This window comes from Alexandromys fortis, unplaced genomic scaffold (assembly GCF_014885135.2).
Source record: "Alexandromys fortis isolate MF-2015 unplaced genomic scaffold, M_Fortis_MF-2015_v1.1 scaffold_30, whole genome shotgun sequence".
NCBI classification, from domain to species: Eukaryota; Metazoa; Chordata; class Mammalia; order Rodentia; family Cricetidae; genus Alexandromys; species Alexandromys fortis.
The window spans coordinates 10,800,050-10,822,322 of record NW_026067922.1 but is presented as its reverse complement, the minus strand read 5'-3'; the positions used below and the strand labels follow the sequence as shown (position 1 = coordinate 10,822,322).

General features: G+C 49.4%; 1 protein-coding gene across 4 annotated transcripts in view; it reads left to right on the top strand.

Annotated features, from left to right (window-relative positions):
* Window positions 1-22,273, top strand: part of Lpin1 (lipin 1) — a 122,240-nt gene that overhangs the window by 68,467 nt on the left and 31,500 nt on the right. For 2 of the 4 annotated variants that reach the window (XM_050141815.1, XM_050141818.1), the window contains 8 exons: window positions 6,124-6,324; window positions 7,070-7,165; window positions 10,580-10,887; window positions 13,298-13,423; window positions 16,297-16,404; window positions 18,785-18,914; window positions 20,231-20,537; window positions 21,680-21,773. In XM_050141815.1, coding sequence (XP_049997772.1) covers window positions 6,124-6,324; window positions 7,070-7,165; window positions 10,580-10,887; window positions 13,298-13,423; window positions 16,297-16,404; window positions 18,785-18,914; window positions 20,231-20,537; window positions 21,680-21,773 — 1,370 coding nt within the window. The remainder of the gene's footprint in view (window positions 1-6,123; window positions 6,325-7,069; window positions 7,166-10,579; window positions 10,888-13,297; window positions 13,424-16,296; window positions 16,405-18,784; window positions 18,915-20,230; window positions 20,538-21,679; window positions 21,774-22,273) is intronic. The other 2 variants (XM_050141816.1, XM_050141817.1) reach the window with 2 other exon arrangements.

Here is a 22,273-nt window from a genome sequence, read left to right as displayed (position 1 = left end):
CCCACATGGTACAATTAAAAAAACTGTTAAATTCTTGAATGGTAACGTGTTCAGACATTTTAATTATAAAAGAAAATTTTTTCTCTTACCTGCAACGACTGGTTCCTGCCGGTGGTGGTCTCTGTGGTTTTGGAGCCTGTCTTGGAACTAGCTCTTGTAGACCAGGTTGGCCTCAAACTCAGAGATCCGCTTGTCTCTGCCTCCCGAGTGCTGGGATTAAAGGCATTCGCGCCACCACAGCCTGGCCAGCCTTGAACTCACAGAGATCCCCCTGCCTCTCTGGATATTATGGGCCTACAAGACCCACCTCCATCATTCAATGGTGCAGATCTGAGGCCACCCTCAAATGATACTAATATTCCAGGTGGTGGAATTGCACTAATAAAGTTGTGGGGTTAGGAGAGCTATCGTGGGACTTTGGAATTTTGGCAGATTAAAAAAAACGGTCAGGGGAACAGCATTTCTTGGCAGGTTCATGAAGCCTGCTGATGGATTCTAACAAGTCTGAACGAAATGTAGACTTTCCTAGTGTCATAATTAGATGAGACTCGTGGCACTGTTTGATGATGTATGTCTCTAGGCCATGTCTGGGACAGTTTGAGGCTGGGGTGGTGGCTTTGCCAAGCACCTGCGGAATGCCAGTGTTGATGTGGGGGAGGGTGGTGGCCTCCAGTTTCAGGTTGGGGCCTTGAAGTAGTGGGGTTCCTTTCCCCACACGAGCTCCACATCCATCTAGGAAGTTCTTACCCTGAGATGGCGTTTCAGAGACCTTAGTGATGGTTCAGAATGCCAACCCAGAAGCGGCCACATCTAAGAAGGAAAAGAGTCCATTGTTCTGTGACTCCAGAGTCCCACAAAGTCCTGGTTTGCATTACCTGTGGTTCTCAGCCTGTGAGCCACATCCCCTTTGGGTGGTCCAATGGCCCTTTCAGAGAGTCGCGTATCAGATACCCTGCATATCAGATTTACGTTATGATTCATTATAAGGGGCAAACTTATAATGAAGCAGCGAAAATAATCTTATGGTCAGGGATCACTACAAGAGGAACTGTGTTAAAGGGTTGCAGTGTTAGGAAGGTTGAGAACCATTGCTCTAGAGAATCCCAGGGTAGTCAGAAGATCTTCTAAGACCTGGTTAAGTTCTTCAAAATACGTCTGAGCCAGAAACACTGCAGCCCCAAGGAGGCTGGCTCTCTTGTTTGGAAGAGCATAGCCCAGTGGCAAAAGGGACCAGAAGTCATCTTTAAGCACAGTGGCCAAAGGCATTTAGCCTACAGAAGAGAACTTAGTGTGGAGGCAGGAAATGGAGAAACGGACAACTAATGCCTAGGCTGGCGTACAAGAGACAGGTGGTGTTTGTTAAAAAAAAAAAAATCCTGTCCTCAGCTTGTTCAGTCCTGCCAGGTGCAGTATTTTGCCACATTTCAAGATAAAAGCCCGCAGCCTGGAAAGGCTTCGGTGGCCAGCGTCTTCCAGCTGGTCCACCTGAGATTTGAGTGTCTGCTTTGTTCTCTCTGGTTTTGATCTTTCTCACCCAGGAGTTTTCCAGAGGCTTTCTTCAGACTAAACCTCTCCCTGTCTGTCTCCTTTCAAGGCAGCTATGGCACCATGGCGGTAATGAGATTACGGCCCCGGGAGGCACCTTTGCCCTGGCAGGGTTGCTCTGGCTGCTTATCTTCAGGCTAATCGAATTAGCTTCTTCCTTGAGCTTTTCAATGCCAGGGCAGCTGAAGGAAGTGAAACCTGGGACTTTGCGTCTCATGGTTTGAGCTGTAGAACTTTTAAAAGAAAAATTGCGCAGTGTTTATTGAGAAGAGACCCTGGTGTGGGGGTAGAGAAAGAGCCATTTCTACCACCTTACCTGATTTCAGCCCAGTGGGTGCCTGAGAGGACCTGCCTTAGATTACCTTATTAAAGGCCACTGTTGGTCACATGCCTCCTGGGGTGGAACTATGCCTTGCACCACAGGTCTTTTACTTATGTTTTTGAGGCAGAGATCTCAGGTAGCCCAGGCTGGCCTTGAACTTGAATTGTAGCAGAGGATGACCCTAAACTTCTGATTTTCCTGCCTTTACCTCCCCAGTACTGGGATTGCAGACTTCACCATTGTACCTGGCTTTATGCAGTGCTGGGGCAGTGTGGTGATTGCTGCACTGGGTGGCACACTTTAAATGACTTAAGGGCTGGAGATGCAGCTCAGCTGGTACAGCGTTTGTCTGGAAAGCACAAAGTCCTGGGTTCGAGCCAGCTTGCCTTGGGGACCCCTTTCCCTGCCTCCTACGCTCTGGTTACAGGTGTACCACCCTGCCTAACTGACTTCATGTGGGCCTTGTGGATCTGAATTCTACCCCTCACTCCTGCATAGCAAGTGCTTTATCCTCCACGCCACCTCCTCAGCCTCCATCATTTTCCCATCATTCCACATGCTGTCTCTCTGCCGATGGATGTCGGGGTCGATTCTTCCTTTTGGATGTGGTGAACATGAATGTACACATATCTTCTCATGACCCTGATTCCAGTTCTTTAGATGATACACCTTGACATTGAATTGCTGGATTGTAGGGTTTTTCATTTTCAGCGAATTGCCGCCCTGGTTTTCAGGTAGCTGCACCATTTTCCCCTTCCCCCCAACAGCACACAAGGCCCCCAGTTCCCCCACCTACCTGACAATATTGCCTGTATTCTGGTTAATGGCAGTCAACTTCATGAGGTTGTGGAGGCAGTGATTATTATTATTATTATTATTATTATTATTATTAGCTTAGTATGGGGTTGTCTAGGCAGCCCCTGGGTCTAGATATTATGGATAATTAATTCCAAGAAGACTGTTGTCCAGTGGGGCTTAAGAACAGTGTCCTGGTGCCCACACAGAGAACCTTTTAACATCTACAGAGGCTTCCAACAGACAGCTGCTTCTGGCTATTTGCAGTAAGAAAATACACTAGCCTTGCTCTTTGCTCAGACAGTGCATGGTTACCCAGGGGGTGAGTTCTCGGGGTTGTTCACAGGGGAACTCTGCCTATTCTAGGTGTTTCCCATTAGAAAGAACCTGTTGGAGCACCGAAGTGACAGGCTCCTTCCAGCTTGGACTCTTCTGCTCTACGTTCCTGTGCCTGGGAGGGTTGCTTTCTTGAGGTCACAGGGCAGAGCAGCCGTGAGCATTGGTGATGAGGGGTGCCTCTGGGGTGCTAAACGGAGAGGGAGAGTGTCCCTTATCTCTGGCCAGTTAGAATTGGAATTGGGCCTCCAGGCATTTGGGACTCTGAGCACACTCATTTGAACCTGGGAAGCTGGGATGCTGAGATCTGCTAACTGCCCCCAACTCTCAAACCTTTTTCTTTCCTGTGCAATGTAAACTGAAGCCCCCACCCCAAAGATACACACCCAGCATTAAAGATTCTAGAAGGCCAAACTGTTAGCCAATTGTGGAGAGTTAGAATCTTGCAGATCCAGAGCTGAATTAGCTTGAGCTGCTTTTATACTTTGTTTTCTAAACAGCCATTCACTGTCCACACCTTTGTCTGACTGTGTTCCTCACCTTACCATGACCAAGATGATTATAGAAGGAAGGCTTTACTTTGGTCTCTGGACCCAGGGGGAACAGAGTCCTCACTGTATGGAGTATGGCAGCAAACAGGGGCAGGAAGCTGAGGGTTCACACTGTCAAATGCAAGCGGGAAGCAGAGTGAACTGGAAGTGACGGAGGCTTTTAAGCCCACCCCAGCAACCTACTTCTGGCATGGCCCTATCACTTATGGCTCTCCAAAACTGGGCCACCAACTGGGGACCAAGTGTCCAGATGCTCAGACTGTGGGGGAGATTTCTCATGCAACATACCACACTGATCTAACTTCCTTTGGACTATCAGTATCTTGCAAAGGTCTTCTGCTGGCTTCCACCAGTTCAGAAGTTAAGGATGTCATTAGAATACACTGGAAACCTGTAGCAGTTTTCTCTATTGTATACCCTGCTTATGTGGTCCCTGCCAATTATTAGGTAAATAGCTTGATGTATGATTTTCTTTGTCCTGTGACTGATACAGTCCCATGCAACTAATGGTGGCACCCATGATTTAGGGCATTCAGAATCTGTGTTTTGGGGCAGTGCTCACCTGTATTTGCTTTAGAATAAACCACTTCTTACTGCATTTGAAGTGAGAGCTGTGTTTGCTTCATAGCAAGGAAAGACTCAGAGTGGGTCTCAGCTGGCATGGGCTGGGACTTCCCAGCCAGAGAGCTTGCTTGGTCTGTTGCTCAGCCATAAGCTCAGACCCTGTAGGAGCAGGGAGGAATTAGGAGAGGCCACGGTAGACATCACAGGGGCCTTCACTGAACCAGAATAGAGTTGATTCATCATCCAGTGAGCCTGCTTCTGGCCTTGATGCCAAGCTTGTGGTCATGGCCATTGGCTTTGTGACACTGGGACCTATTTCTTGGTCCCCCTGTGAAAGGCCTCCTACCCACAGGGTTCTTGTGAGGTGCAGGGATAGGAGACATAATAGAAATTGTGCAAAAACACCCTTAAAATGCTTCCTCTTTTGCTAGGTACAGCAAAAGTTAAAATTTCAAGCTTAATGTGAGGGTGACCATTGTGGTTTTAAAATTGAAGGTCTTTTTGGGCCCTCTACCTCTCTGTTTTTTGTTTGAATTTGTTTTCTGAGGCAGGATCACATGTAGCACAGGCTGGCTACATGAAAACCTGATGCTCCTCCTGGAACCCCCGTGTGTTGGGATTACAGGGCTGTGCATTCTGTGCTGGACCCTGTGGTGGGAAGAATGCCAATACAGGAGAGGAAACCAGCTGGTTTATTTTTTGGTTACAGCTGTATTCATCCTTTCCCACAAGCCTACACCAGGGACGGTGTCTTTTGTACGTGTTATACTGCCAGGCCCGTAGGGTGGAAGCCCCAAATGTTTGCCGAGCATGGCAAGTGGGCGACTGGCTGGGCAAATGCTTAACATACCTGTCCCTGGGGTTGCCATGGTTTGGGCAGGCAGGGACTAGACGGAAGCTGATGAGAGCCATTGCCTCCCTGTTGCCTAGCAGGCTTAGTGTCAGAATGTGAGGCAGGGTGACTGGTGGAGGAGAAAAGTGGACATCTGTCACACTGGACCACAGACCCTGTGGGCTGCAATGCCGACCCGCCTTGTCAGAGATGCCCGTGGTGCAGCAGTGGGCATGTTTGAGAGGAAACCAGCTGCATCCTGATTGAATCTGAAGTCTGCTCCATGGGAGGGGATGCACGCCTAACACTGTAGAACTAACTGGTCAAGAGCTATGGCCAGGGCTGTCACAGGCCCAATGGGGGGAATCTATGACTGATGTTTTGCCAAATGGAAGCATAATTAAGCTGCCTTTTAAATAGTCATGTTTATGACATTACTTTGTGTGTGTGGGCGTGGGTGCCACTGTGAATGTAGAGCGATTGGTTCCCATTCCTCCATGTGAGGCTTAACCAGCGGAGCCATCTTGCCAGCCCCTGAGCAGTTCATGTTTACCCACAGGGGCAATCGCAGCTCTCAGACTTGGTCAGGGACACCTTTCAGCTGTGAGCACTGGTCAAGATGGGGGGGGCGGGGCTCATAACTTGTCAAAGTGTTGAGAATAAGGGTGTGCTAAGTGCTTGGCACTAATTGGGACATAGATGCTCCCTGTCTGAGGCCCAGGGAGCATCAGGGCATGGAAGGCCTGGGAATGGAAGAACGAGGAGGGCTTACGTAACAGTGATCTGCGTGGTCACGTCTCCTGGATCCCTAGGAGGCACTGTCTCCCATTAGTCACACAAGTGAAGCATTTTCTTTACTCCAGGGTCCCAAGGAGACAACATTGCCAAACAAATGTGTGAGGTCACATTCATAGTCGTCCTGGGATGTATGGACTAAGCCCAGTGGTACCCCCGTTAGGACTTTTGGGCCTTACTGTGCTGGACCCTGTGGTGGGAAGAATGCCAGGCTTCTTGATGGAGTGGGAGAAAGGGGCCAATGCAGGGGTGTTGTGGAGAACATTCCAGAGACAAAGTGATGTGGGCAAACGTTAAAGTATGTGTACACTACTACATCCCTGATGTGGAGAAGTGCTGAGTTGGAGCCTTTGTGAACTTGAATGCTGTGTCTTGTCCCCCAGGTTCAGACAATGAATTACGTGGGGCAGCTGGCTGGCCAGGTGTTTGTGACCGTGAAGGAGCTCTACAAGGGACTGAACCCTGCCACGCTGTCGGGATGCATCGACATCATCGTGGTCCGCCAGCCCAATGGCAGTCTGCAGTGCTCTCCTTTCCACGTCCGCTTCGGGAAGATGGGTGTTCTGCGTTCCCGGGAGAAAGTGGTGAGGCCTGGACACCCTCTCCACAGAGAACAGCAGCATGAGGGTTGCTCTCCCCCCCCCTCCCCCCCTCCTGAGCTCTCACACTCAACATAATTTAACGCTCACCAACGGTCCCCTTGTTCCATTTACTAGTGTGGTGTCAGTTACTCCAAGATGACAGGCACACCCCTGCTTATCAAAGTCAGAGGCTCAAGGCAGAACAGGCCAGGGCAGAGGGGCATGGCGCTGCAAAGCAGGGGAGCGCCCACTCCCTCCTGTGCCTGGGGGCTGGTTCTGTGTTCTCAGCTAAGGCTGCCAGGCAGAGTCCTTCCACGTGATCTGGCTCCCTTACTGCATGGCGGCTGCTCACGGGAAACTAGGTGAGCATGGTGTTTTTATGAGCTGTTTTCCCCAAAGTCCAATGGAGTGACTTGTACTGCATTCTGCTGGTGGACATCAGTCACAAGCCTGGGGTACATGATGTTTTTATGACATTGTTTTGAAGTCCTGTGGTTGGGTGTCAGTCACAAGCCTCTCTCATCCTCCAGGAGAGGGGAAGGGTGCACATTGGTGGGGAATGGAAGGGTCTAAAACAGCAATGGTAGCATTAAAAAGGACCAGTATGCACATTTAGAAACCCAAGTTCCCTCCCTCCTCCCTTCCCAGTGCTCAGGGCAGGTGTATTTGGATGAGGGACACCTACTGAGACTTGAGGTGTCAGCTTTCAGGGGTGTTCACTGTGTCCTTCTCTGTGTCCTCCCTTCAGGTGGACATAGAGATCAACGGGGAGTCTGTGGATTTGCACATGAAGCTGGGAGACAATGGAGAAGCCTTTTTCGTTCAGGAGACTGACAATGACCAGGTGAGAGGTCATTTTAATTTAGTACGTGACCAAAATACGTTTTTCTGTTGTTACTGTGTGTATATGGTCTGTCTTAGTTAGGGTTTCTATTGCTGTGAAGAGACTCCATGACCACAGCAACTCTTCTAAGGAAAACATTTAATTGGGGCGGCTGGCTTACAGTTTCAGAGGGTCAGTTCATTCTCATCATGGCGGGGAGCATAGTGGCATGCAAGTAGGTATGGTGCTGGCTACATCTTGATCAGAAGGCAACAGGAAGTCGACTGAGACACTGGGTGGTGTCCTGAGGATAGGAAACCCACAAGCCCGCCCCCACAGTGACACACCTCCTCCAACAAGGCCATACCTACTCCAACATAGCCACACCTAATAGTGTGGCTCCTAATGGTGCTACTCCCTATGAGATTATGGGGCCCATTCACATTCAAACTACCACATGGGGTATGTGTCCGTGTATGGTGTATACGCGTGCGAGTGTACTGGTGATTTTGCCAATACACACACATGTGGAGGCCAGAGGAGGATGTTGGGTGTCTTTCTTTTCACTTTCACCCTAGTTTTAAAACAGGCTCTCTCCCGGAACTCGAAGCTTGTTGTCTGGTGAATCTGGCTGGGCACTGATCTATGGTGACCCTCCTGTCGTGGTCCTCCAGTGCTTGGCTTACAGGCACTGTGTGCTCATGCCCAGCTGTTCTATGGATGCTGAGGATTCGAACTCAAGTTCTCTTGCTTTTACAGCAAGCAGTCATGATTTCTTGACAGTTTTATTGAGACACTCATACATCTTAGCTATCACAAGTGTGGTTCATTGGGATTTTTAGTCGGTACACAGATAAACGCAGCCATCATTCTGTTCAGTTTCAGAATGCTGTAATCACCTGAAAAAAAAAATCCATGTTGAATGTACCACCTCTTTATATTCAGCCAATCTTTCAGCACTCAAGCCCAGAGCAGTTGCTGAGTTACCATGTCCCTATGTCTTAGGGTTTTCATTGCTGTGATGAAACACCACTACCAAAGAGCAAGTTGGGGAGGAAAGGGTTTACTTGGCTCACACTTCAGCATTGCTGTCTGTCACTGAAGGAAGTCAGGACAGGAACTCAAGCAGGGTGGGACCCCGGAGGCAGGAGCTGACGCAGAAGCAATGGAGGGGTGCGCTTACTGTCTTGCTCCACACGGCTTGTCAGCCTGCTTTCTTACAGCACCACCGTCCCAGGGGTGGCACTCCCTCCATGGTCTGGGCTCTCCCCCATTGATTGATAAATGGGAAATGCCTTACAGCTGGATCTCATCAAGGCCTTTCCTTGACTGGGGTCCTTCCTCTCTGATGACTTTAGCTTGTGTCAAGTTGACATGCAAAACCAGCCAGTCCACCCTATTTTGAGTTTTCTTCTGAACGAAACCACGCAGGGATACTGCGTTTGTGCCTGGTGTCTTTCACATTGTGCAGCGCTTCAGGATTCAGATGTGGAACCGCACATGTCTGAATTTCAGTTTTGTTATTAGTTTGTGTGTGTGTGTGCCAGAGCATGTGTGGACATCAGAGGACACCTTTTGGGAGCGGGTTCTCTTCTTCCTCTGCGTGGATCCCAGAGACGGTACTCAAATTGTGAGGCTTCGCAAGAGGTGCCTTACCAAGCGAGTCCTGCTTTGGGCCCAAACTGTTGAGTGTTTTCAGTGGCTCAGAAGTTTGTTAGACCACATTTCGTTTACCTAGTCGTCTCTTGGGTGTCGCCACCTTGTGACGAGTGTGAGTAATGATGTTGTGTGCATTTGTATTCGTTCCTGTGAGACCATAAGCTCTGGTCTCACCCCCACCCCTCCCCAGTGTATACCTAGGAGTGAAATTACTGGATTGTGTGGTGACTTAATGTTTAACACTTTGAGGGGCTGGACCTGAGGAGATGACTCTGTGGTGTAAGAGTGCTCGCGTTGCAAGTTTGAGGACCTGAGTTTGGGTCTCTAGCACCCGAGTTTAAAAAAAGCTCAGTACGTGGCTGTGATCCTAGCCTTGGGGGGCAGAGACAGGCAGATCCAGAGACCGTGCTGGCTGGCCAGCCAGTCTAGCTGAAACAGCCAGCTTCAGGTTCAGTGAGAGACTGTGTCTCAGTGCTGTAGGGTGGAGCGTGACGGAGAAAAACACCCAACAGCCTGTTGGGGGCCCTGTGAAGCAGTCTTGGGCAGGGTTCCAGACTTCAGCTGGTCCCTTACTGGGAAGGAAGCTCCAGCATCCGAGGTTTAGACTTCCCGTCATCTGCTGCTTCTGGGCTGGAAGCCAGGGGCTGCTCTGCCCCACTGTCTGCTGTGGCCCCTCAGCCTCCAGGCAACTCCTGTCTAAATGGGAAGGCCTGAATTTCCTAGCTGAGATTTTTGTAACCTCCTATTGCTCCTGGCTGAGGCCCATTTTAGGCTCTGGGAGTCAGGAGTCACTTGGGGCCTGGATGCTACAGAGGCTGTGTAGTAGCCGGCTCAGCATTTGTGGTGGCTGGGAGCCTGCTGAGAGCTGGGACCCGCATACTCTGTCACCAGCTGTCCCCTTCTGCTTGTGGCAGGTCTTACTCTTCTCCAGCTCTCTCTCCTCGCGTACTGGCTGCACGGCCGGATGTGCTCTGGAGTGGCAGGCCTATAGGCGAACTGTCATCTGGATTTTTTTTTTTTAAATTAGACTGGGCCTCGTGCTGGAATGTGAAAACACACACTCACACACATATACCCACGCATCCACCGAAACCCACTCCTACTTACTCTGACACTCAGAGTAACGTAAAACTGTGCCTGGGTCCCAGCAACAGTGTCACGACTTTTCCCTCATTTTTCTCTGACGTCACTGGCAATGGCCTGACTGGTTATGATTATAGGGATGCTGTGCTGATATAAAACAGTATCTGAGGACTTCATGGCTCTGATCCTCGTAACCGTGAGATGTTGTGTTATCCTCCTGTCTCTCTCCCCTCGTCATGGCCCTCCTTCACCTGTGTTCACGGGACTCTTGAACACCTGCCTGGAGCACGAGACTCTTATCCTCAGGGTTTTGAATTCTTCCCCATGTTGGGCACCAAATATAGCATGATTAATAAAAACCCAGAGACAGACACTGGGGTTCAACTTGAAGGTCAGAAAAGCAAAACAGCCAGTCACTGGCTCTTACCTCTACCTCAGTCCGAAGTGGCGATCCTGCCTCCAGGAATCTCAGAATGAGACTGAGTCTGAGAGCTGTTTCCTCCCATTTTATATTCCTCTCTAAGGCTGGGATTAAAGCCGTGCATCACTACTACCTGGTTTCTATGACAAACTAGCATGGCTACTGGGATTAAAGGTGTGTGTCACCACTGCCTGGTCTGTGGGTCTCTGATCTTCAAGCGAGCTTTATTTATTAAACTACAAATAAAATATCACTACACGTGCCCTGTTTAGGAAGTCATCCCCATGTATCTGGCCACATCTCCCATCCTGTCGGAAGGAGCTTCTCGAATGGAAAGCCAGCTGAAAAGGAACTCCGTGGATAGAATCAGGTGCTTGGATCCCACCACAGCTGCCCAGGGCCTGCCTCCCAGCGACACCCCATCCACTGGTTCCCTGGGGAAGAAGAGGAGGAAAAGGAGGAGGAAGTCTCAGTTGGACAATCTCAAAAGAGATGAGAATGTCAACACGTCTGAGGATGAAGACATGTTTCCCATAGAGATGAGCTCTGATGAGGACACAGCACCGATGGATGGAAGCAGGTAAATGGGGCATGAAGACGGGCTGTGTGCTGGAGGAGGGTGAGCTGAGGGAAGACGGGCTCTGTGCTGGAGGAGGGTGAGCTGAGGAAGACGGGCTCTGGGCTGGAGGAGGGTGAGCTGAGCTGAGGGAGACGGGCTGTGTGCTGGAGGAGGGTGAGCTAGTTTCTTTTTTCAGCAAATTGAGCTGAGTCTTAGCTGAGGATCACCTTGGGCTTCTGACCAGCATGCCCCCTACTCTCAGATGCTGGGATTATAGGCATACACTATCATGCTCTGTCAGATGGGGCTGGATTTGAATCTGAGAGTTAGGTGTGTGAGGCAAGTACCAACTGGACTATATCTCTAGTCCCAAATGAGTTACATTTAAAGATGATTTCCATCAATTTATTTATTTTTTCTGAGTTAGGGTTTCTCTGTATAATAGCCCTGGTTGTCCTGGAGCTCCCTGTGTAGACCAGCATGGCCTCGACCTTACAAAGATCCGCCTGCCTCTGCCTCCCAGAGTGCTGGGTTTAAAGGCTTGCGCCACCATCGCCCAGCCATAGTTTGTTTTTCTTTTTTAACTTTTCGTTTTTCTGTTAGGTATCTTAGACTGAATTTCTGCAGGCAGGCGGTGGACCCCGCATGGAGGGTATGAAGCCTTGTTTTAGTTTTTTAATCTAAGACACAGTCAGTCACACCATTCCTCCGTGGCTAATGACCTCAGCTATCTGAAATAGAATCGAGACACAAGAATCAGCAGATGAGTATTTCATGAACAGAACTGTTTTCTCAGCATTGTGATTTATTTACTGGTGCTGGGGATCAAGCCTGTGGCACCAAGCATCTCTGTGGCACCCTTCGCCCTCTCATTGGCTGCCCAGAACCTGGCTATTGTTCCCTGAGCCCCAACTCTGCATGTGGCCTTGAGGGAGATCTGTAGGCCCAGAGGGTATTCAGTCAACTCAGAGCCAAAGGTGGCTGGATCCCAAACTCACTTTATGTTAAGCAAACCTTTCCGTTATAATTTGAATTATTCCTAAATTTAATGAGCTTGTCTCCTTTTAGTTTGCTTTGCTTCTAAGACTGCCACAAAGCTCTGTTTGTAAGTATGTTTTTTGGTGCAAAAAGCCAATTTTGAAAACTAAATTTTAAATATTATTTGCTGTCTCAGATTTTTATATAATTCCATGTGGCTTTTGATAATTTTTATGTCTCGCTAACATAAAGAAAAGATAAAGAACACCAGGGATGGAATGTTCCTGCAATTCCTTGTTGCTGTATTTTATATTTTGAGCTGGGATCTTTTGTGGCTGAAGATGACCTTGAACTTCTGGTCCTCCTGCCTCTACCTCCCAAATGCTGGGATCATAGGTGTAGGCGACTCTCAATTTCTGTGGTACTGCGATTGAACTTGATAGGCAAGCAGCCAATGGAACCACACCCTCCAGTCCTCAGATGTCCTTTTTTTCTGGCTTATACTGGAACTTGGCTGTCATCATCGCCTTTACTAACTGTAACATTTAACCTACTGTGGGTACTGGGACTATTTGGCTTGGGCTGGTTATAATGGCCTTTTTTTTTCTTTGTGGCTTCCGTTTCAGAGCCTGGCCACAGGTAGTTCCAGCAGCACCAGAGGTGTAGGCATATGGCTTCTGTGGGAATGGGGTTGGGAACCGTGTGTTGTAATGTCTGTGCTCCTGTCTGAGGCCAGGGAGTTTTACAGTCCTGTTCATTTCAAAGATGCACATTATTCATGCCGTTAATTTACCCGTATAGACATAAAGCATGTTCTGTGTGGATTTGTTTATTTAAATGGCATTCCCCCTGTATATGGGAATGTTCTGGAACATCTGGATCCAGTTCTGGCTGACCTGCCACTTAGGCTCTGGTGAGGGGTAGTGTGAAAGGTGACAGCAAGAGGCTGTAGGTGTGGTAGCCAGGTGTGGTAGCACACATCAGGAGGTCCAGAACCAGGGAAACTGAGGCAGGAGGATCACGAGCCTGAGTGACTTAGTGAGACCCTATTTCTAAATATGCAAAGTAGGCAGTAACTCAGTTAGTTTACTGGTAGAGTGCCTGCCTACCATGTGTGACTGTGCGCGCGCGCACGCGCGCGCGCGCACACACACACACACACACACACTTTGAGGGTGCTGCAGGGGTACACACGTGCTTGAGGATCAGTGATACTTCAGCATGCTCACCGTGTTCATGCGCTGGTGAAATCACTGAGTTTACAATCCACCCATGCACATACACATTTATATATGCTGACATTTCACCTTTTCCCTTTCCACCTCACTTTCTAGAATGTGTCTGAGTGTGACAGAGACCATGCTGACTGATGAAGCCCTTAGATGTAGTCAAGAAGAAACTTGGCTTTATTGTGAATCTGCCCTTGGTAACTTTTGGCTTTTTTAACCCTCAGAACTCTCCCTAACGATGTGCCACCATTCCAAGACGATATTCCTAAGGAAAATCTCCCCTCACTTTCATCATATCCCCAGTCAGCATCGTACCCCAATTCAGATCGAGAGTGGTCCCCTAGTCCCAGGTAAGTTGCTTCTGTGTGTCAGAGGTTGCCTTTTCTGATCCAGAGGGTCTAGAAGTCAGCGTTAGGAAGCATGTCTCAGAAAACCCAGAAATAGAAATTAAAACTGAAAATCTTTAGGATCAGAAAATATGCCTTGCATCGAATCTAGACTCAATCTGCAGACATGTTGCAAGGCTCTGTGGGGAAGGCATACGGGAAGAAAGAAAAGCCTGCTAAGTTACCCAGTGCCCATTGGCAGCAGGAGAGGGCAGCACGGCCAACCTGGCCTTGGTCCTTAGCCCTGAAGTGGAGTTCAAACATAGGAACATTGCTGCTGGGGCCCTCTGATGTCACTCAGGACTGTTGTGGGGACGCTGCCTACAGCTAATCCACACTGCTGGGTTCAGGACCACATGTTTCCCTGAAATGCCCTCCCACTTGTCCTGGAGTGCCCATATGAACCCGAAAGCCCAGCTGCAGCCGCAGAGTACGCCTGACCTTCCTAAAGACTCCAGAGGCTCTCAGAGCCATGCCGCCTATGAGGTCAGGAGGGCCTTCAGAGTGCTTCTTCCCAGAGCCTAGGAAGGACATAGATCGAAATCCCATGCTCTCCATGGGACAGGCTTACCCCCGCTAGGGTGAAAACTGCTTGGTTCTTGGGTGGCAGACAAATCCTGGGCATATTGGTCTGTGGCCCCTAAGGGACCACAGCTTTAACTGTCGTGGTGGGTGGAGGACAGATTGTTAACTTGCTCAGGATGCTAGGGGCTGTGGAGGTAGTGGAGAAGATGCTGAGAAGCACATGGCTGTGCCATCTTTGGGCTGTCCCACCTGGTACTGTGGTGTACTTGTAGTTTAGAATGGCAGCGGCTGCACCCTGGGACTGTAGTGTGGGCTGCCAGCCTTGCCAAAGCACCCCTTTTGGTTCCAGTTTGCTCAGCGTCATCTTGAGAACGAGGCAGCAATGGCCAGCAGCGCGGGCTGTAGTGTAGTGTGTCCCATGCCTGATTCCAGCTTGGACTGGCAGGAAATGTGGTCTGCCAAGGGATGGGGGGGCTGCCTTTGTAGATATCAGCCCTGCCATTAGGAACCTATTGCTTAGCTACATGTATGTAGCTTAAACGTTTTCTGGTTTAACTTCTCTTCTTATTGTCATAAAATACCCCGAGAAAAAAACCTTAAGGGGAAAACAGTTTACTTTGGTTAACAGTTCAAGGGTCTGGTCTTTCCTGGCAGCAAAGTCAAGGCAGAGCTTGAGGCCGCTGGTCACAGGGCATCCACTGTCAGGAAGCAGAGAGATAAATGCGTGCCAGTCCTTCGTCCCCTTTCTCCTTTCATGGAGTCCAGGATCCCGCAGGGAATGGTGCCACCCACAGTGGGGTGGATCTGCCTATCCCAGTTAACCAAATCAAAGTAATCCTCCACAGCCCTGTCCAGGAGCCCATCTCCCGGGTCACTGTAGATTCTGTCCTGCTGACAGTTAACACTCAGCCACTACGCTTGCTCAGACGTGAGGAGCACCTCCTGCTTTCTAGAGGACCCGAGTTTGATTCCCAAAACACACGTTGGGTGTCTCACAACTGCCTGTAGCTCCTGTTTCAGGGATCCTGTGCCTCCTTCTGCTCTCTGTGGATACCTCTACATTCATCACACACACACACACACACACACACACACACACACACACACACACACACACACAAATAAACCTTTATAAAAACATGAAAGTAATTTCAAAGGTAGATTTTATTTGACCTATATTTTGTAGAAGTTTATTTAAAAACATTAGCAAGGTATTTTGAGCTGGGTGATGGTGGCATACAAATTCCAGCACTCAGGAGGCAGAGGCAAGCAGATTGAGGCCAGCCTGGTCTACAGAGCAAGTTCTAGGACAGCCAGGGCTCCACAGTGAGACCCTGCCTTGAAAAACAAACAAAACAAAACACAAAATCCATTAGTGAGATATTTTTAAGTCTTTAAGGTCAGTGACTCAGCGTAAGTCAGTTTCAGCTGGCCACATGTGAGCAGTGCTCTGTGTGTAGGACAGGATTTCTAAGATGCCTCATGTGTTCTTGTCTTGGCTCAGGGTAGATGACCCCTACAAAGAGAAAACCTAGGGTTTAGGAAGAAAACAAGGCAGGGTCTTAGGAAACTGCTAGCCAACTTAAAAACCAATTCATTAACCTGACGAACGCAAACGGAAAGTTTCAAACCAGCCCAGAGAATGTTTGTCTTTCTTTGCTTCACTAGTCCAGGATACTGGTAGTGTAAGATTGTGACGGTTGTTAAATGGATTATACATTAGGTTAAGTAGATACTCATGTCTACACTCAGAACGATGTGTTTTTGTTAAGGAGACCATAGACAGAACCCACATTCAAGTCTTTGGATCATGTAGTTTGATTCAGTGCCCAGCTTCAACCAGACATGGCCGATCTTGTCTTTGCTCAGGACACAGGATAAAATGGGAAGCCAATGGGTCTTTTGGCAGCTTCCTGTCTTTGCAACCCAGAAAGTTAATGTTCATGTCCGGGGGAGTAGCTCAAGTTAGGGGCATGCTTGCCTAGCATATGTGAAGTCCTGGCTTCACTCCCCACCACAGGGTAAAGCCAGGCGTAGTGATGCATGCCTGCAACCCCAGCAAGTGGGAAGTGGAGAAAGAAGAACAGTTTGAGGTCAACCTGGGTTACAGGAGACTCTGCCTCATGGAAGGTTCATGTTTATTTCCCACTGATCTCAACATAGACTCGCCTTCGCTGTTGAACAGCCAAATGCTTCCCCTTCTTAGAATTGTTATTACTGAGAGCTGCTGAAGCAGCCATAGGAGATTGCATTGAACTGACCTGTGATTTTTTTCTTCTTTCTTTTTGTTGTGCATCTTTCTGTGCCTCCAGCAGCCTGGTAGATTGCCAGAGGACTCCCCCTCACCTTGCAGTAGTGGCCGAGGGAGTTCTCTCTAGCTCTTGCCCTCCACAGTCTTCCCACTTCCGTGCTTCGGAAAGGTAGACCAGTTCTTACATAAGCCGTGATCTAACCTCTCTGTCTTACTTCCCCTTAACCCAGTGACTTGTGAAGAGCTTACTGACAGCTGATATGAAATAGAAAGTTTGATCTAATACATAAAATCAATTTTGTCACTAACCAACTTACTTATGAAAAATACGTATCTCCTTTCACTGTGAGCCATAAGTGATTAGTCTTGTCTATTTATTTGAAATTATTTACTTTCCGCGGGTATGAATGTTTGCCTGCATGTATGTTCGTGTATCACATGCATGCAGTGCCCTAGGGAGCCACAAGAGGGCGATGGACCCCCGGAACTAGCGTTGCAAAGGAAAATTTAAGCTGGGTCCTCTGGAAGAGCAGCATGTGCTCTGCACTGCTGAGATCTGATTGAACTGGTTCAGAATCCTTCTAGTGATCTACCTACCTCTCTGGGTGGCCTTGAAAGCCAGGACAGGGAACTTGAGACTGTTCAATCTTTCCTGTGGTGGGTCATTTGGCAGACAAGTCTGTAGGCTATTTTTAGAATGTCACTTTAGTAAATAAGTCAAGCCACTTACTATAAATATTTAAACGGCCTATTAGCTGTCTGCATAATGGATTCAGACACTCTCCCCAGCGTTTCTAGAATGGAATTTAGAAGAATGGCATCGGATGGGTCTTAGGGCGTAGATTTTTTTTTCTTTTTATTAGGATCAGGTGTCTGAGATTTTCCCTCTCATTCCCCAGTATTTGCTAACTTTGTGGACATTCCTCCTCCACTTTTATTATCAAAGTAAGCATTGATTAATTCCTATCTGGGAAACATAACTTTTACAGTTTCATTTGTCTTAAAACTTAAAATTTAATTTCACATTTAAGTATTTACTGACTCCAGCCCCCCAAAGAGAAAAAATGCCCTGTGGATTTTGTTTGTTTTGAAGCAGGATCTCACTAGTGTAGCCCTGGCTGGCCTAGAATTTGTTATGCAGACAAAGCTGGCTTGGAATTCAACGCAATCTGCCTGCTTCTGCCCCTTGATTGCTGGGGTTAAAGATGTGCACCGCCAGGCCCACCTCCCTTTCTCCACTGTGGCTTAAACTATTTTTAAGTGTGTGTGTGTGTGTGTGTGTGTGCGTGCGCATGCGTGTGCGTGTGTAGTATGTGTTATATGGGTCCATTGTAGAATTTCTCATGCTATGATATACCAGGAGCCTCCTCCCCCACAGACAGGGCTGGAACGTGAGGGTCGCTCCATGGCAGGGTGCTTTCATTGGAACAATCAGTGGTCAGGGGGCCAAGGGAAGGGGTCCTATACATCAGTGTGAAATGAGGGCCACACAGCCTGTAGTCTGGCTTTGGGGAAGTGTCAGGGCCAGGCTAGCTATGTAGAAAATCTCTCAGATAGATACAGGCTACATGTGGCTGTGGTATTGTGCGTACTGCCAAGGGACCTCTGCTTGTGGTGGCAGGAAATGCCATCTTGAGTTGGAGATGGAACTTGACTTAGATAAGTGCGACTCAGTGCTGTGGGAGGGGGGGGTGGGGACACAGATGGGGCAGCGGAGAAGCTGCCTCCTGCTTTGTGTAAAAGGCGGCCGTGTTCTCCTTGAGAAAGTGCTGGAGAGAATACAGAGAGAGGAAACCTGGGCGCCATCCACTTCTTCCTGCCTCTCAGATTGGTGTCTGAGGAGAGAATGTGGCCCTAAGTTGATTCTCATAGCCCATTAATCTGGCTGGATAGACACAGGACTTGGTTCAGAGCTAGATGTGAAACCGAGCTGTGTGGAAGTGAGGAGCATCGCCGTCCCTGCTGGCCTGAGACCGAGCAGTGTGCTGGGTCCACACAGAGCCTTTTGATGTGTTCCTGGAGACAGCTGCCTCGTGATCCAGTGTAATGAAGTTGGCACGCGAGATGTTTTCCTGTTCTCAAAGCCAGTGTTTAACCTGGGATGCAGCATCAACTGGCCGGGATCCTTTTGGCATGGCTGAAAGCTGAGCTGTTTGATAGGAAGATGGGAGCCTGAGGGAGTCAGGTGTGGCATAGGACAGCGTTTTGTGCCCAAGAGCCTCTCTCCTGCTTTTCTGCTCCCTTTCCCTCTCTGATTCTTCCTCCTCCTCCTCCTCTTCTTCTCCTCTTTTTTTTTTTTTTTTTTTTTTTTTTTTTTTTTTTCTTCTTCTTCCCCCCCCAAAATATAGCTCCTCATTTTTTCTTAATTTGGCTCCAAGGCTGGTCACCTTGTTGGACATGGTGCACACTGACCTCTGGTGGTCAAAGGAGGGATTGTCAGATGGGAACAGCAGCAGAGATCTATTTTCTGGGTTGCTGGAACTCTGGGACAAAAATTGGGACAAAGATTTTTTTTTCTCACTCGAATGATGGGTTTGTGTTTTCTTAAGTCCTTCAGGCTCCCGTCCCTCAACACCAAAGAGCGATTCCGAATTGGTCAGTAGGTCTGCAGACAAGTCCACACCAAAGAGTAACCTGGAAATGCTCTGGCTTTGGGGTGAATTGCCACAGGCTGCCAAGGTAAGCTTTTAATCTCCATTCCGCGGCACACTGAGGATTTCTGAGTTAGCTCTGACTGCATGGAGTTAGTAAACCAGCCTTGCAAAGGGATGTGCAGCTGGGGTTCTGACTCGGTGAATATGTGTATTTTGAACATACTCACTTCCAGTATGTGTTACAACTGACAGAGAAGGGGCAGGGCAGCCCCTTCTGGCAAGGTGGCTCTAACTGCAAACCTGTGACATTTGTTTTTCGTTGCGAGGGATCCAGGGATAGCAGATAGGGAGGGGCCTGCTGGTGAGCATCAGTTTCTGTTTTTCTACATTTTTCTGTCACTGTGGATCCCTGCATGGTAAACTCCCCTCTCGTGCAAGCCCATCACCACCAGGTCCTTGTCAGTCACTGTTTGGGGGAGAAGCTTTATTGAAATGGGATATATGTGTCTGGAGAGCTGCAGGTTTGACGTATGCAGCTTTGTACTTTGACAGTGTGTGTGTGTGTGTGTGTGTGTGTGTGTGTGTGTGTGCAGCCTGATCCTGGTCCCAGAGAGGCTATGGGTGGCCAGCAGCATGGAGAGCCTTACCCTTCTGAGCGCCCTTTTGCCCTGCAGGCACGGGGGCTGCTTTTGCAGGGCTTCCCCCTCCTCACTGCCCCGTTGTCCTGCATCTGTTCTCATTGCTGTAGAGTATCTCACCTGGCCCATCGTTCTCCTCCCTGCCCTCTCACTCCTGTTTGTCAGCTGATGTTTTCTTTCTTCCTGTGCTTTCTTACTTTTTACTCTTAGCCATAAACGTAACTGAGTTCTGCCTAGCCTCAGGAGAACAAGGGAAGTAAGGAAACCAAAGAGCTGCAGGGAGTGCACAGGGCTCGTGGGAGCTGGCAAGCGTGGGGTGGGGGTGGGGTGCTCCTCAGTACATCATGCACGCCCTGGTGGAGATGCCGTGCGTCAGAGTGCCAGCCATAGTGTCTTCTCACTTATCTTTGGTGTTGGACCCCAAGTGTCCACAGCTCCTACAATGCCCTGCCATTCCCCACAAAGACCATGTGTGCTGTCCAGCCCTCAGTCTTGGCAATGGAGGTGAAAGCCTGGGAGCCAGGTGTGTTTGGTGTGGCTTTTGCCGTGGGAGAGATAGGACACCAGGACTGTGCCGTCTGCGCTGGAAGCATGTTTGCTGTGGAAATTGTGTTCTCTAGGCAGGCATGGGACCCACCAGGCTGTTCTGGCGTTGAAGAGTCCATCACAAATCCTTAACTCTGACCTCTCGCCATTTGGTGCCTCAGCTTGGCTCTTTGCGGGGGCTTTCAACTCTCCTCTTTTTTTCTCTCCTTTTTTCTAGTCATCTTCTCCACACAAGATGAAAGACTCCAGTCCCTTAGGGAGCCGGAAGATTCCTGATAAAATTCACTTTCAGGCCATTCATAGTGAGTCTTCAGACACCTTTAGTGACCAGTCGCCAACACTGGCCCCGGGCCCGCTGCTTCACCAGAGCAAGGTGCAGACAGAAATGCAGTTTGTGAACGAGGAGGATCTTGAGGCGTTAGGAGCTGCGGCCCCACCGTTACCCGTGGCCGAAGAGCTCAAGCCCCCAGCTGCCAGCACAACACAGACAATGAACAAGACAGACTCCCCTTCCAGAAAGAAAGGTACAGAGCCGGCCTGGGTCTCCCAGCTTACCCCCAGGCTCGCAGCCCACACCAGAGGCAGTGCAGTCAGAAAAGACCCACATCCGTGCCGTCTGTCATGTTGAGTTTTTAATCTTTGCTCTCCTGCCAAGTGAGGAGATAGAGCCCCTTGTCTGGTGTGGGTCAGACTCATTTAGCACTGGTAGAGATCTTTCTGTTTCCCTGGCCTTGTCAGCTCACCAACCGTGCTGGCTAGTGATGCCGAGCCCCACCCTTGTCGATTGCGTTTGGGTGGGTCACTAGTCTAGGGGTTTGTAACCCACCCTGCAATCAGTTATTCCAGGGTCTCGGAGGGGCGCTACCTGGAAGGGAATGAGCTAAGACAGAAGAAGGAGGCCAAGCAGATTTGTCAAAGCCTGTGTTTATTAGGGACGGGTTACAGTTTATATATGGTAAGGAATGGGGGGCAGGGCATGGAATCTCGCCGCGTGGTCCCGGTCACGTAGGCCAGGTTACGTTCGGACAGGTAGGCCAAGAAGTCACAAGTTGCCACACCTGGTTCCCTGGATAGCTGGAATGTGAGGCGCGTTCTGCTAACAGATAAGTTAATTGGGTGAGGGGCAGGTTCTCAATAGAACATAATTATGGGTGTGGGGTTCTCTGCAGACCCCCCAGGCTGATGGTTCCTGTAATGATTTTTAGGGGGGAAATGGCTCGTGACACACCCTGGCTAGCCAGGTCGTGTTGTGCAACACCCTGGGTTTGCATGAACCAGCTACACAGTTCTCAGTAGGGAGAAGAGAGGAAGTCTGTGGACATGGTGCACAGGGACCCACAGCTGTAGGGATGCTGTGCCTCAGAGCATCCTGAGGGAAGTATTCAGGAGAGGACTTGTCATCCCCAACTAATAATCACGGTGATCATGGCCCTCTGTGCATGAGGGAGGCCTGAGGCTGAGTGCTTGTTCTCTCTGGACCAGGCGGAAGGGAGTGCTGGACCCTGCCGGTTCTGCAGTGATGTGCTTACCTGCTTCTCACTGTGTGGCTCTTGGGCTGGGGGTGGCGATGCCACCAGGGAGCAGATCTGCACTGTGGGTTCAGGTGCTCTTCCTGGGGATGGAAACTCGTGAGTTGATTTCTGACTTGCTCCTTGCACTCTTTCAGATAAGCGGAGTCGACACCTGGGAGCTGACGGCGTGTATCTGGATGACCTCACAGACATGGACCCTGAAGTGGCAGCCCTGTATTTCCCTAAGAAGTAAAAGTTGTTCTCATTGCTCAGCTACTTTATTCTTTGTTTTCGATAGAATCTCACCATGTAGTCTTGGGTGTCCTTGCACATGTGGTGGTCCTCCCGCCTCAGCTTCTTGATGGCTGGGTTTGCAGGGTTAAGCCGTCACGTCTGTCCCTGATAACCATTTTCTGTAGTTCGAGAAGAGCTCAGTTTATCTTGGTTGATAGTGAAGCAGGGGCACTAGAGGCTCATAGTTGTAACACCTGGGCACAGCCTCAGCTCCGTGTGCTGTGTCAGACTTGGGGTGTGTGTCTGTATGTGTATCTCTGTGTGTGTGTGGGGAGAGGTTAGGGTGTTGAGGGGGTAGGGGGAATGGAAGGACACACGGACTGCCCTCTACCCTTTTTTTCAGGAATGTGAGCTCAGTGCTATCTCATGAAGGAGTCAGAGGCTGGGTTGCTGTGACCAGTGCACAATCCAAGTGAGAGACCTCCGTATGGTCCTCCTTGGAGGGAGTCACTCCG